This window comes from Pyrus communis, chromosome 12, assembly GCF_963583255.1.
Source record: "Pyrus communis chromosome 12, drPyrComm1.1, whole genome shotgun sequence".
NCBI classification, from domain to species: Eukaryota; Viridiplantae; Streptophyta; class Magnoliopsida; order Rosales; family Rosaceae; genus Pyrus; species Pyrus communis.
Window position 1 is genome coordinate 14,746,555 of NC_084814.1, and position 15,649 is coordinate 14,762,203.

General features: G+C 35.1%; 1 protein-coding gene across 2 annotated transcripts; it reads left to right on the top strand.

Moving 5' to 3' along the window:
* The first annotated feature begins 9,770 nt into the window (after window positions 1-9,770).
* Window positions 9,771-14,832, top strand: LOC137710982 (probable LRR receptor-like serine/threonine-protein kinase At1g63430). 2 transcript variants are annotated; one of them, XM_068450166.1, is made up of 13 exons: window positions 9,771-10,133; window positions 10,276-10,370; window positions 10,804-10,942; window positions 11,057-11,128; window positions 11,236-11,379; window positions 11,467-11,616; window positions 12,024-12,140; window positions 12,609-12,673; window positions 13,019-13,270; window positions 13,362-13,700; window positions 13,779-13,936; window positions 14,046-14,261; window positions 14,376-14,832. In XM_068450166.1, exons 2-13 carry the CDS (start codon window positions 10,283-10,285, stop codon window positions 14,619-14,621), a joined length of 1,986 nt encoding a protein of 661 aa, XP_068306267.1. In that variant the 5' UTR covers window positions 9,771-10,133; window positions 10,276-10,282; the 3' UTR covers window positions 14,622-14,832. The 2 variants fall into 2 exon arrangements, with proteins under 2 accessions (XP_068306267.1, XP_068306266.1); XM_068450165.1 differs by having other exon boundaries at window positions 9,771-10,370.
* Window positions 14,833-15,649: the final 817 nt, after the last annotated feature.

Consider the following 15,649-nt stretch of genomic DNA (forward strand, 5'->3'; position numbering starts at 1 on the left):
TCTTACATTAAATAATGGGAAGGAAAAGGAAAGTGATGGCATCAAATTCCACCAGTAGGACCAGATGCTAGTTGTGATAACCCCTCTTATAGCCTATCCTAGTTCAATCTGATATTTCAGTGAGTTGGTCTTGTTATTCAATGAACCACGGTACTATGGCTTTACCACTTCTATATCTTTATATTCATATATCTATATATCTCTATGAGTTCCGTTCTCCTAGAGCCTGTGGTCCAAGAAAATTGTGGTCATCCATCGTTCTGATCTTAGTCCAATGGTAAAGAAGAAAGTACAAGAACGGAAGTTAGATGACCACCCCCCACTGGAGAAAGATCGAAAGGTGGGTGACTACAATTTTCTTGGACAATGGGGTGTAGGAGAGGAGAGTGTGACTGATATCTATATTTCATCACTCATCAATGTTTGTTGCAGTTGGCGTACTATGTTTGCAGTAGCACCGCTATCAATTAAGTGTGGTAAACTATTTTTCTAGCAATTAGGGACCACTGTGATATGATGTCAATGTTGCAGAAGTTTTTAGGTCACACAATTTTGGCCATGTAGTTTGGTTTAGTTTGCAATGGAAGTCATATAAGTCTAGTTAAGAAAAATCAATGGGCTTGTAGCACAATTGTTAAGAGCGTTTACCTCTGCATCAGAAGTTCTAGGTTCTTTTCCTTACTCCTCACTCTTAATTGTTAGGAGCATTTATAAATTTCCATCTATAAATTTAACGTAATTTATGATTTGGACTTGATTGCAAATCAAACCGAGCTCTGCAACTAAAATTCCCAAAATTAAAATGACATTACCGAAATGGGAAACAAGTAAAACCACACGAACAAAGAGATGATTTCTGCACACTTTGTTTACCTATGTCACTTTGATTCTCCCTTGATTGATTCAATCTATACTATAGACCAAAAATAAATAGGAATCTACACGAGAAGAAAATGGTGCGTGGAACTCACTTTTCCGAAGTATAATGTAGCCCGGAGAAAACGAAACCTACCATTTGAACCCTCGTGCATTTGTTTGTGATTAACATTTGTCTGATTCATCAAAGTCAAGTTCATGCTCAAGAAGGTTTTGTTTCTATACATATATATGCCACAGCCAACTAACATTCTAATGGTTCTTATTGTATATACCAATGTTAGCATTTTCTTTGAGCAATATATGATTGAGAAGCTGTCGTATTCCTGTTGTGGTTAATTAGTGTGTGGGGTGACGAAATTAATGTCGTTCGGATGGACCTTTTAATTCAATTCGCACATTTATAACAAAGTGATTGATGCAGCACCACGCATATTGCACGTACAATTTGAGAATCACATGCACCACTGCCATGGTGGCCACCTTTGTTGATTGTGAAACATTCAACGAGTGCTAGGGTCAGTCGTATATATATTGTATTGATCGCAGTTGTTGATGGCGGACGGTTCATGCGCATGATGGCACGAGCGACTAATGGTAGCTCTTGTAACCATTTCAACATGTTGTCTAGTATGCACTCGTATGATCAATTGAGATGATACAAATAGTTTAATTTCTCGATGAAGAGAAAACATGACACAACTTGATGGATCCAATGTGATTATTTGTGTCAAAACGACATAGGGCACAAACTTGCCACCTGTAAATTACATAGCATTGAAAGTCACAACGAGACATGAATTAAAGTTCTATTTGTTTCACTAGATAAATGACTCAATTTTTTATGGTGTCTTTGTTAAATTTATTTACGCACATAACTATTGAGAAGGTAATCAGATTGTTAATTTGTTAGCTTTTTATGGGTTTGCGGCGTGTACTTATTATCGGTGATCTATGATCCAAGGATCTGTGGCTTCGGCTTATGGTGGAGACTTGTCTTTTTACCCTCATTATCGTTTTCACTGATTTACTTTGATGTATGGGTTTTGGCCTTGTCCCGCACTAAGGTCATCTCTAACCAAGGGTTGGCCAGAGGGCTCGTTTTAGCCCTCTGGCCCTCCAAGATATTAATATTTTAATGAACGATACATGGCCATATTTGCCTCCGTCTCCAATTGAAGGCCAAAGGGTCATAGGGCTCGTTTTAGCCCTATCACAAAAAACCATCTCCAACCGAGGGCCAAAGGGCTATAGGGCCAAACATAATTTATTATTTAAATTTAAAAACTACAACAACTTAAATTCATATTGTTTAATGTTGTTTCATTTTACTTAATTTAATTTAATGTTATATAATGACTTAGGAAGTTATAGGAAAAAAATAGAATTTAAAAAAAAATATGAAACAAATTTTGTGAAATAGAAGTTATAGGAAAAAAATGGAATTTAAAAAAATTGAATACAACGGCTGGCTAACTCAGCTAGCCGTTGTATTAAAAAATTTCATACTATTTGTGTCGGTTTTAACCGACACAATTGCAATTCAAATTACTATTCATGTTGGTTATAACCGACATGATTGCAATTAATCAAAATTATTCATGTCTAGCCGTTTCTATTTGTGTCGGTTATAAACGACACTATTGTGATAAACAAAATTATTCATGTCGGTTATATCCGACAGTTTTAAGCAAAATTCTGGCTAGCCTGGGGCTAGCTGGCTGGAAAGGGCCAGCCCTCTGGTCCTTTGGCCCTTTCAGATTCTGTGGGGTCCACGAACCCTCTGGCCTAGTCCCCGGTTGGAGACTGTTTTCAGGCTATTTTCGGCACTTTGGCCCTCTAGACCCTTCGGTTGGAGATGGCCAATATATTTTATTTTCCTTCTTACTATTAATAATTTTAGTAGAATGGGAATGCACGGGGGTTTCTGATTGGGGTGGTCCTTTTTCCTTTACCAAATGATCGATGCCTCACATGTGATCGTTGACGAAGAGTTAATCTCGCCAAGTGTGCTCCATTTTCATCCCCTAAAGAAAAGAACCTGCAAGCTGCTTCTACCAAATCAATGAGGAATGAGTTGTTCTTCCCTTTCCTAATTTTTTGACCACTTTGAAATTTCTTACCTTTCATATCCACTGTAATGAGGACAGATTATCTAATATCGCACCATTAAGCCAAAAACTCCCAAAACTAACACATTAAATTAAGTTCAACTTTATTTTATTTTATTTTTGAGATGGTTTGTCCCCTTTTGCTGGCTGAGTTATTCAACTAATTAAAGGCTTTGCATTTGAATTTCTTCTTAAACTTACCTTCACTAGGTCAAATAAGAAAATATTGAACCATTGAGAAGAATATATATATATATATATATATATATATATATATATATATTTTAATAAACGATATTCTCTACACTAAGGTAGGTTAAACCTTACAATGGACTAGCAATAATGTGATTCAAATTTGCCTTTGGAAAGAATTGAACCTAAGACCTCTCATTTGCAAGTGAAAAGGAATACTTAGATCGTAGTACTAAGTAGCTACAAGAAATAGTTGATAAAAACAAAAAGAGTATGTGATGTGGAATGGTGGTGTTGAGGGAATCAATTTAATTGCAAAAATCTCTCAAAGAGAATTGTTTAACCTCTACTTAAGAAAGAAGAAAAAATTTCGAAAAGTGATACACGGACTACTATTAGTTGTTGATAAAATTGAGTTTTACAATCAATTAAAGATTGACATTTATATATCAAAATCTTTGATTGTTAAATCACCAATTGTTTAAATTGTATAATTGAAGATTTAATTTTCCATTCATTCGTTCCATGTCATACATCGGAGCGTAATATTATCCCCTATATGAAATATGACACTAATAGCCAATTATGCAGATGAAGCCCGTAAAATGTGATGGCATGTCAAATGTCTTTTGACTCTAAGATGGAGATGGAGCCCCCTCAGTCTTTTACTTTGAGTGACATACCATGGTTGATCTAATAACATTTTGACACGTGTGTTGATCAAGATCAACTGGGGTTTTGAATACTTTTTGAATTTTAATCCACGCAAGGTACTTAATTCAAAATCACGGGGCTCCCTCACCTGCCTTCAAAATTACTCAAAAACTTTTATAGAGTGAAAGGGTACATGATTTTATCCGTCAATTCTATTCGTTTATCAGTTATTTTACGGTTAAAAATTATTTTAAAATTTTCATTTAAAATGGAATACAAATAGTATCTAACAAAAATTAACCGCATGATATATTTATAACCATTAAAATAAATTAATCTTTAAAATTCTCACAAAAATAATATGGAGAGGATTCTTTTCTGAGTAGAAGCCCTTGTCGGTGAGGGATTTGGATCCTTGTTGGATCCCCTCTCTAGGAATCCTAAAGATCAACGCACGTGGACCGTTGATAAAAAATCATGTGGTCATAAAAAAAATTTTATTTTATATTTTTCACGCAAAACGAGATTATTTTACTTTTAAAAATATAAAAAGCATTTAATTGTGCCTATATGATTTTTGATCAACGATTTATGTGCATTGATTCCTAAGATCCCCAGAGAAGGGATCCGACGAGGATCCAAATCCATCGGTGAGGACACCCACCATGATGTTTAAACAAGGACCAGTTCTTATGTCACATCCAAATTAGACAAAAAAACTCAAGCTAAAACGTAAAGGCAATCATATAATGTCATAATATATTTACAAAATGGTCCGCATATTTAACTACTTTGCTATTTTAATCATGTGCAACTTTTTTTATTTATATTTTATGTCCTTATATATAACAATATTAGTAAAACTTACCAGATGCATGCAATATTTTATTTGGTGTTTGTCCTTCGTAATACCCAAAATAACACAATCTAGAGAAAGAGAGAGGAAACAGAGTGGGGGTTGTTGTGAACAAACAGCATTGATAATTTTGATGGAGAACAACTGGATTATGATGTGTAAACTTGAGGAGATATTTCAAGTTTTCAATCTTTTGGCCATTTTTTTTAATACATCGATATTTTTACATAAAAGGGAGGGAATGAGTGTTCGGCTAAGTCATACAATATGCAATCTAATTTGGTATCAAATTCGCCATCCATGAGATTCAAACCTAAAACCTCTCACTTTTAAATGAAGAGGAATACCACCAAACTATAGTAAGTGACGTGACAAACATCTATTGTATATCATACTAAAGTCAAAGGGATAGAGAAGTCACGATTTAAAATTGAAGAAAGAGAGGGGTGCAGGTATGCAAATTTACAAAATCAAACCAAAACAATCAACGATGAGTCACTGGAGATTTGCTCTGCTGCTCATCACAGGACAAAAAATGGTTGAAATTTTAACCGTTCACTCATGGAAAAAATTGCGGGCAAAAATTTCCGTGAGCCAATGATCATGTTTATGTACTTTAGTGTTTTGACAAAAATTCTGAAAGGCCTTAGGCTAAACCAAGGGAAAAAAAAAAATTAAACTCATTCGGCATAATTAGAGGGAATAATACTTGTGATTAACAATGAACTCTAAATAATAGTGCAAGTTAAACACATTTAGGCCTGGGCTCTAATTTTTTCAAATTGCACTATCAATCTATGTTGTGGGTTATGTCAATGTTAGTTGCTGTGATAAAGAAAGAACTCTAAACAATACTTGTGATTAACATGTAGTCAATCTTAATCCAACTTAACTTTCCATCCTAAATTTACTCATCTCCAAGGCCATTTTAAGACATTGAAGCTTGTTCGATCTTTAAACAATGTTTTAATTGACCTTTTCACGATTTTGTATGAGGCGTAGACAAACTAATTAAAAAGAAAAAGTTTTAGATGGGAAGTTTGATAGGACGGAGATTGATGAGCAGTTTAACTGCGTGACTGACATTGACGTATAACCCTCAACTCGTTTATTTATTATTAGAATTTAGCCTTATACAGTTGTAAGTAAATATCATATCACCAATCACATTTTTCATCGCAGTATGTGATGTAATTTACATTTCTATGTAAGCGGTGTTATTGATGAATATGATTGCTCGTTTACCATTACTTATTTCTCACAAATAGTGTAACTCACATGTGAATAACCATATAGTCAAGTTATTTTGAATTTTATGATCAATCTTTGTCTTGGCCTAGAAAAGTTAGAAGAGATATATTAATACTCAAGACTTGTTAGAGCCAAATCTTTTCAAATTGTTCATGTTTTTGGTGCCCTTGGAGCCATGAACACCTGGCTAGCTTTAGAATTTAGACCAAGAGTGGGTCCACCAAATTGGAAGATAATGCTTGTAAGTGTCAAGTGTAACTTACCTTAAACTCAAAACAATACTACAAATAGGATTTAATTAATACTAGGGCATCATAGAGGGGGCCAAAGAAAAAGAAAGTAGCACAAATGGCCAAGTAAATTACGAGGAAAATGCTTTAGAACCAAACTTTTCTTTTTAGATTTTATTCTCTTAAAATTTACAGTATAAAATTTAGTAGTGTTTAAGTCACGTTATGTAAGAGAGTTTCAAGAAAAAAATTGATTCCACGAACTATTTCCTACATATTGAGGTAAAGAAAAAAAAGAATCGTATTAGCATTCTGAAAATTTCATTCTACATTTCTTACAAGTGTATTTTTCTTTTTAATTATAGAAAGTTTAGTGTGCATAATGAGATTTTTGGAGTGCTAATAGTAGTTTAAAAAAATGTGTTGTTTTCGCATAATATATGAGTGATCTTTGAATTAAATAACTAAAAATAATAATAATAAAAATAATTGAAGACATTCGAATGGGATTAAATTGACGTATAGATTGGTCAAGTTAGCATTGTTTTCTAATTTTGATTCTTATTAGTTTGAGGCGCCCCCAAACTTAGTATGGGATGTCCCTATTTCTCCTCTTACACACCCATGCTTAAATATAATTAGTTATTTCTGATTAATTTATTCAATCAAATGACTTGAAGATCAACTCCCTAAATAAATAAGGTTGTGCACAAAGCGAAAAATGTGTGCACAGTAGGGAAATGAATTTTAGCACCTATTTTCTCCTCTTGCACCCTCGTGTTTATTTTTGTTTTTTATTCTCTCTTAATCCACTTCAAAGACTAGAATAAACCTTTTATATAGGTAGTAAATGTGCCTAGAAATCATTTTCTTAAAATGAAGAATTACCAATAGAGAAGGTAAAATTGAAAGAGAGTGCAAATGACGCATTATCGTAGTAGTGGAAAGTATTCAGGCCTATGCATTTTGGTGTGAGTTTGACCCCTACCGACTCCCCTTCCCCCCTAACAATTAACTTCTAACCTACTAACGCTATCGCTCAACTCAAAAGTTGAAAGAGAAGTGATTTTTCGATACCTTTTTTAGCCTATTGCCTACTTGTTTAATCTTAATCGTTGATTTAATTTGACATATTCAATCGGATAACCATAAATAAAATAAAAAAAGTGTGTGAAAAAACAGGTTAGTAAAATTTAATTCATTTCCCAAAGTAAAACTTACCTTGAGCAAAATTACAGGTCAAAAGAAAATTAGAGGTAAAAGTGATTTATAAAAAAAAGTCACAGCCAAAGTAATGGTCGTTGATCTCACAATATTTTTACGAGAAGTAGGAGATTATCATAGTATTGAGAGCGAGCAAGCATGTGCAGGGTGTTCTAATAATTAAGGGGAAGTGGGTGGTGACTATGAGGTTAATGCACATGATTACTGCCGCAAATTCCGGAACATGCTTCGTTCCTTTCCAAATTTTTCTTCCATTATTTCTTAGAAAAGGGGGACAACTCCCTTTCCAAATATTTCTTTGATTTTGTAGTTTTTAAATTTCGTGTAAAAAATTTTGCTGCATATTTATTTTCCATGCGCATTAAGAAAATTACTTCTCCACTGGCGCATGCGAGGGACTTTTTTTTTTTGAACTACGGACACTACATGCTTCTAAAGACGTCTTGCATTTTTCTTTGTCTTCCATTAGTTTGCTCTAAAAACATAAATACAACAATATTCTGCTTTTAAGGAAGAAGGATATTCTATTATGAGTGAGTATTGAGCTGAGCCATCCAATGAGCTAGTCATTAACAGGATATCAAACTTAACACAAGTAGAATACGTCTATGTGAGTTGAATATGAGATCTTTTACTTACGAGTTAAGGTAAATATCAATTTATCAATAAACTACTGTGCTAATTAGTTTTGTTATAATTATAAAATGAAAATAAAAACATTTGCAAAAGCTAGTCAACCATCAAAAATAAATATACAAAATCAATTAATTGTTTATTTCACAATTAGATTTCTATATGATAATGACATTTTTTTTTAAATATATATTTGTTCCTCCTTCCCAGCTGCTTCCTTTATAAAATAGAAAAATAATTGCCGTCTAGCTTACAACATTCCAACCAAATGTGATCAACTCATTATTTTTATATTTTGTAACAAAAAAAATATAAATTTTGTTGGGGTGGTCAATGGTTTTCTATTATTCATTCTATAAACTCTCAACCATTAAAAACAAAAAATAATTTATGCACTTTTTATGTTCTATACATTTGTATTTATTTTTCTCCACTAAGTGTCAATAATTATATGAGGAAATTTAAAATTAAAAAGTAAACATGAGCATGGATGAAGAGAAAAATGGTATAATTGAAAATCACGTCCTAACTATTGTATGCCATTGCAACAATCAAATACATATTAAGATATAGTCTCGTTCTCTTAGTCGCTTAAGGTCAAAATATTTATGGTCGCACATTGCTAAATTTGATATAAAAAATGGAGATTAAAACACTAAAAACACATTATTCATTCTCCATCCTTAATATCAAATAAAAAAAAATAAGCGAGTATATAATCTTTTTCTTTCTTTAAAAAGGAGATCAGCTGGTGGCTTTGCTAGTCCATCGTTGTGGATGTCAGGAACACTCACAGAAACATTTCAATATATGAACAAGAACGGATGGAGGTCTGGGACACAAAACTACATCAAACCCTGGAAGCATTATTAGTATGATATCATATTGTAAGCCCTAAAACAACTACTGAACTAAATTAAAAACATAAAATATAAATTAAATCGTAACTTCATAAGCCAACAATAATGTCAGCAAACATAATACAAAAAACTCCCAAACTCAAAAGTCTTAAGACTCATAATTGTTTACATCCAATGCAGAAACCAATGCAAGAGAAAAAACAAAAAAACAAAAACGTAAAAAAACTTGTGCTGGTTATAATTTAAACAAATAATTTGCAATTTTGATAAGGCAACATCATTGAAGTAGCAGCAACCGGTATGGTATCCCACCGGTAGACAACATTCCATACCAAAGCCAACCGTTATGAATTGGTTTGGTCTTATTACCTATCGATTATAAAGATTTACCAAATTACTATCATATTCATACTAATATGAACCAACTAGTAAAGTTCGGTCTGTACATCCATAAATGGAAAAAATTTCACACTTGTAAAAACGTATCATATAAAATATAGATTTAAAATTATCTCATATTACATAGCCATCATGATTGAGTAACTGTATATCACCTAAGTGACTTGAGAACATTTTGTTTAAAGGAAAAAAATAAAAATATAACAAGGATCACCGACTACAGCGCAACATTCGAGCGGTCACTTAATCATTCCGTCCGATCCATACCCCATCAATGCAACCCACCTTCGTACTATGGTCGCATCACCCCCTATTACAAAATACGAGATATTTCAGTCCCAATATATCACATCACGAGATATCGTAATACCTGAATACCATTCACCGGCTTCAGTTAACTGGGAAGCAAGTGTTACTTTTTAACACTGCAAAAATTCGAACATCACACGACACCAATACCCACTACTCAAAAAGCAAAAGCAAAAGAAAAATCCAAGACCGCCATTTTCAAAGAAAATAGTCTCTCTCTCTCTCTCTCTCTCCTCCGAGTAATTTTGTTATCCATTTTCCTTTTGCCAAAGCTTTTAGTAGCAGCAACCAACCAAAGCAACTGCATTACCATTGCTATTACCAAACCTCCCTTTGAATCCAAGTTTTAAGTCCACAACTCTCTGGGGTAGTGGTATCTTTCATCTTCCAGATTTTGCTTCGTTTGGTCACTGATTTGCTCCGTATTTTTGGTGGGTAGTTGCCAAAATCTTGGATTTGAGACTTGGAATTATTTGCTTCGAGAAATTCACATCCTTTTCGTATCTGGGTAGCATTTCTTTTTCTACTTTGTTGGGTGGTAAGTACATTTTTACAGTATTAGTAAGGCTTTATTCTCTCATAAAGTTTGAAGCTTTAGGCCATTTGGGGTTTCTTTTTCCTTGGGTTTTGAGTGATGGGTAGATAACCTCTTCTGGGTTGTGTTTTTCTTGAGAAACTAGGAGAAAAATGAGAGGTTTTGCCTCCTTTCAGCTTCTGTGCTGCTTGTTATCTGGGGTTCTTTTTGTGGGAGGTGAATCTTTTGGTTCACATGAAGGTATGTGTTTCTGTGTTCTCGCTCTGTTTCTCAGATCTTGGTTTATGCAAATCTCTGTTTGGTTGCTGATAAAATGTGGGGAGAAAAGTGAAAATGATTGTCAATCTTGGGTTAAGTGCTGTTACATTGATTGAACTAAGTTTCCTGTCTTTACAGTTGATGGAGAATTGTACAGGGTTCAAGATTGTGATTAATTTCTTTCTTAATTAGCAGAGAACGAGTGCTCTTGGAGTAGGAGTAGGGTGAGGGTGATTGTGATGCTTAAATCACTATCTAATCGAATATAATCGCATTGCTAGTTTGATTGAAGCGTTCAACTAGATTAGCTCTACATATGAAAAAAATTAAGAACAAGGTGTAAAGTATTTATATTTTTTTTCCCATTTGTTGTTTTAGTAGAAATTCTTCTGAGTGAAAAATGGATTTTGCACAGTTTGGGCCCTTACAACGTTTAAGGAAGCGATATATGAAGACCCGCATCTGGTTTTGTCCAATTGGAATGCCTTGGATGCCGATCCTTGTGCCTGGTCTGGCATCACATGTTCTGTGGCTCGAGACCATGTTATAAAAATGTAAGATATGATCTTGTCTATATTAGTGCTAAATCATAGGATATTATTTCCAGTTTGTTTTCGATTTGGAGAGCAGGCTTTTAGAATGACCGGTATACACTTTGCTTTTTGCAGTAATATTTCCAGTTCATCAATAAGGGGATTTCTTGTACCAGACTTGGGTCAACTCAGCTTCTTGCAAGAACTGTATGCTTCCCGTCTTCCCACCTACCACAGTGACTCTGAAGATATTTAACCTTAATTCCAATCTTATTTGGTTGAAGCTTGATTACGTGTGTCTTGTTGTTTTACAGAACTCTGCATGGGAACAGGCTGCTTGGGATAATACCTAAAGAGTTGGGCTTGTTAAAATACCTTACGGTCTTGGACTTGGGGGCGAATGAACTCACTGGTCCAATTCCTCCAGAGCTTGGGAATTTAACCAGTGTTGTGAAAATGTACTAGGAATTTCACATTCATTTTCTGAATGATCATTTGTGAGTTGTTTGGGATTTCTCTTATTGTGGGAGTTACTTTTGTTGCAGAAATCTTCAGTCAAATGGGTTGTCTGGTCGGCTACCTCCTGAACTTGGCAATTTGGGACACCTTGAGGAACTTCGTTTAGATAGGAATAAGCTTCAAGGAACCGTTCCAGCCAATGGAGATACAGGACTCCCATCTAACGTACATGGAATGTAAGTTGCAGAAGTGCTACAGTATTGAATAATTGGTGCAGCTCTGCATTTACACAAACCGATGGTTTTAGAGCCAACAATAATTTTGAGGATGCAAAATTATCATCATAACATTAGCTAAGCTATTCAAAATTGAGATAGAAAATAAAAATGTGTCGATGGCCATACTGCTGTGTTGCTTGCATGCATTGTGAATCATTGGATCGCCGGCATTGTATTTAGTACTATGTTGTTGAAGTAGAAAAGATGAAGACGTTGAAATAGCAGTTTTGAGATAAATAAGTGGGGATTAAAATTCAAGGGTTAGCGAAGACTTTGTTTAAATTTGATTTGTCATAAAGATTTTGAGAATTTTATGGACCTTTACTAGGAATTTATTTCTCATAGTTTTTCTTTTTCTTCTTCAGGTATGCCTCAACTTCAAACATAACAGGCCTCTGTCGATCATCTCAGTTAAAAGTTGCAGACTTTTCGTACAACTTCTTTGTTGGTAGCATACCTGAGTGCTTGGAGTATCTTCCCAGGTACCGTCCTATACAAGGACGCATCATGTGTAGGTGGTATTATTGTTTGTTCATGTCCAGTATTAATCAATCCTAACCTGTTTAATTATTGTGTCAAATCTTAATAATTTTTGCGGCCTGTTTGATACTAACACACCTGCTTATTGATGGGGTCATGTTTGGGTTGACAAAATACTCTAGCCTTAGGGCCCTGTTATCTTGAAACCAAATTGTTGCTTTCCCATAAAATCATATAAACAAGGATTAATGCAATACCATACCAACAAATGTAGGAGGTCATATACCCTTTTCCTACATTGTTAGTTAAGCAGTTTGTTTTGTCAAAATTGTGTTATTTTCATGTTTTTGTCAAGTACTATTCTAATCTCCTAACCTTGTATCGCACTCGCATCATTTTGAAAATTGCGTTTGTTATCCTTGATTGTATGCAACGTGTGAACCTTCATTTACTCAAGTTATTCCTTGCAGGACAAGTTTTCAAGGAAATTGTCTCCAGAAACAGGATCCCAAGCAGCGTCCTGCAGAACTATGTGGTATGCGTGATTTTATATTTTTTTGAAGGCGATGAACTATTTTTAGATATACCATACATGCTTGGTAGTTTCAAGAACTTTTATAGTGGATGCTGAACACAAACCAAACCCTTTAGCAAGTTCAAAAGCGTGAACAAATGTTCTTATGATCCTTCTGAGTGAGCATCCTATATCAGTAAATACTAATTTTGTGATGCCGAAATTGCTTGGTGATCCTAATATGTAATAGGGAAGTTTCAACTCGTTGCTCAGTTGATTTTTATAAAACTGAATCTGATGTGTGGTAATTTATGTCAGTACTGACTGTTGTAGTTAGTGACCTTTTCTTTTGTTGGTCCTATGAAGCTGGTGCGCCCCCTTCGAAAGGCCATCCCGGAAGTAACCCACAGCATAAACCTGCTAAAGAGGTCTCCAAACACCGGGAGGCTTCAAAACCTGCCTGGCTTTTGGCTCTGGAAATAGTGACTGGAACCATGGTGTGTTCGCTCTTTCTAGTTGCTGTTTTCACTGCTGCTCAGAAATGCAATAGCAAATCATCTATCATAATTCCTTGGAAGAAATCATCAAGTGAAAAAGCCCATATCGCAGTCTACATAGGTTTGTTCCTTGTTGAACTCAGTGCAATTGAGTTTTTGAATTGTATATAAGAAAGCAACAATTGCTAATATGGTTACTGGTTTCGATACAGATTCTGAGATGTTGAAAGATGTTGCCAGATTCAGCAGACAAGAGCTAGAGGTTGCGTGTGAAGACTTTAGCAACATTATTGGTTCCTCACCTGACAGTTTGGTATACAAAGGCAACATAAAAGGTGGGCCTGAGATTGCTGTGATATCCTTTTGCATTAAGGAAGCGCATTGGACGAGCTATCTTGAACTCTATTTTCAGCGAGAGGTGACAGATTTGGCAAGATTAAATCATGAAAATGCAGCAAAATTATTGGGTTATTGTAGCGAGAGCGCCCCTTTTACGAGGATGCTGGTTTTTGAATATGCTTCAAATGGGACACTGTATGAGCACCTCCATTGTAAGTGAAGATTTTTCTTTAACCGCATTTGATTTCTATAGGTCTCACAGGCTCTAACCATAATTAATTTTGATGCAGTTGGAGAAGGATGCCAGTTAAGTTGGACACGGCGCATGAAAATTATTATAGGCATTGCTCAGGGACTCAAATATTTTCACTCGGAACTTGAGCCACCATTTACCATATCGGAGTTGAATTCTAGTGCTATATATCTTACAGAACATTTTTTACCCAAGGTACACCATAAAACTTAGCAAATCCCTTAATTCAGATTTGTTCAAACATGATTCAGATGTATGAAAATTCAACAAGTGTGCGTGATTAATACGCTTTTTTCTACTATAGCTGGTTGATTTTGAAAGTTGGAAGACAATTCTTGCGAGGTCAGAAAAGAACTCGGGCACTATTAGCGGCCAAGGTGCTATTTGTGTCCTTCCGAATTCTATGGAAGCACGCCACCTGGATGTTAAGGGCAATGTCTATGCTTTTGGCATTCTTTTACTTGAAATAATAAGTGGGAGGCCTCCATTCTGCAAGGATAAGGGGTGCTTGATAGACTGGGTAAGTAAATTTTGTGGATGTTTTTGTGTTTTGTCAAATTCTCTTAAGGTAATCTGAGTAGTGTAGTTTATGCTAGTTATGCGTCAAACAGCTTAAGGCTCCTGTCTTCTGCAGGCGAAAGACTATCTTGAGCTGCCAGATGTGATGTCGTATGTTGTTGATCCTGAACTGAAACATTTCAGTTATGATGACCTCAAAGTTCTATGCGATGTGGTGAATCTTTGCACCCATCCGGACCCCACCAAGCGGCCTTCGATGCAGGAACTATGCACCATGTTGGAGAGCAAAATCGACACATCAGTTTCGGCTGAGCTCAAGGCGTCTAATCTGGCATGGGCGGAGCTTGAACTGTCGTCATAAATGAGCCAAGTTAACATACTGTAAAGAAATGTACAACCGTAATACTCGCCTTTTCGTTTTCTCAACGTACGTTTTGTTCCTTGTAAATGTTTGTAACTGGAGAGGGAGCTTAAGGATGCATAAGCAGGACAAAATCTCTTTGTATACCATTTTCTGAACAGTAAAGCCCCAGATTATAGTAAAACTAGAGTTGCTAATCAAGTTTGTTCAATGACTCGTGTTTTTAGTCATTAGCGCATTTCTGATGTTCGATATATTATACGTGATGGAAGTTATCTACGAACGTATAGTCTATTAGTATTCTTCTGCAAGTGAGAGATCTTAAGTACGAGTACGATACGAGTTATTATCTTTGCCGCATTATGTGGCTTCGCTCAAACCCCGCCAACATTGTCGTATCAAAAAGCTAGACAAACAACTCTGTAAAACGTCGTAGTTTCAAGTTTGGGTATTTTGAAAAAGGAAAGATGAGATATATGTGGACAAGAAGCATGAGATTTAGGAAGGGACGTGACCCATGCCAAGATGAATACTTAATATCAATCCACATCTGTATGGTTTAGATTCTCAAGGCCAATAGGAAAGGATGGAATCGTAATACGTCGTTGTATGGCGTGCTGTAGAAAAAGGCTAATTCAGATAACGAAAGTGTTTGTGACAAAAGTTGACACAATAGTTGATGTTGGACAAAAATTGCATTATTTTACATGCAATATAATTGAAAATGGGAGTGGCGAACCATCAAGAAAAGTGATTTTGAGAATTTAGTAATTCAAAAGTTAATAAATTATTTGTTTGTCATATTATACAAGTAGATACTTTAGACTTTTCACGTTGTTCAGATTGACGCAATTTTGGTTTAGCATGTTTGTTTTGGGATCATAATATTTGAATTCCAAGAGAACGACGAGATCTACAGGACTACTTGTTACACAACAAATCCAGTCAGAATTTGGACAAATTCTAGCATTTACTAGCCTAAAACGGTATTTTATTATTTTAGTATAATTTTGATATTTGCTTATTTC

What these genes read in the sequence shown, in the direction of transcription:
- LOC137710982 (XM_068450165.1), top strand. Translation starts at nt 10,283, where the DNA reads ATGAGAGGTTTTGCCTCCTTTCAGCTTCTGTGCTGCTTGTTATCTGGG. An exon ending in CCATCTAACGTACATGGAAT is followed by an intron (nt 11,617 to 12,023) that starts GTAAGTTGCAGA and finishes TTTCTTCTTCAG; the next exon opens with GTATGCCTCAACTTCAAACA. An exon ending in GCGTCCTGCAGAACTATGTG is followed by an intron (nt 12,674 to 13,018) that starts GTATGCGTGATT and finishes GGTCCTATGAAG; the next exon opens with CTGGTGCGCCCCCTTCGAAA.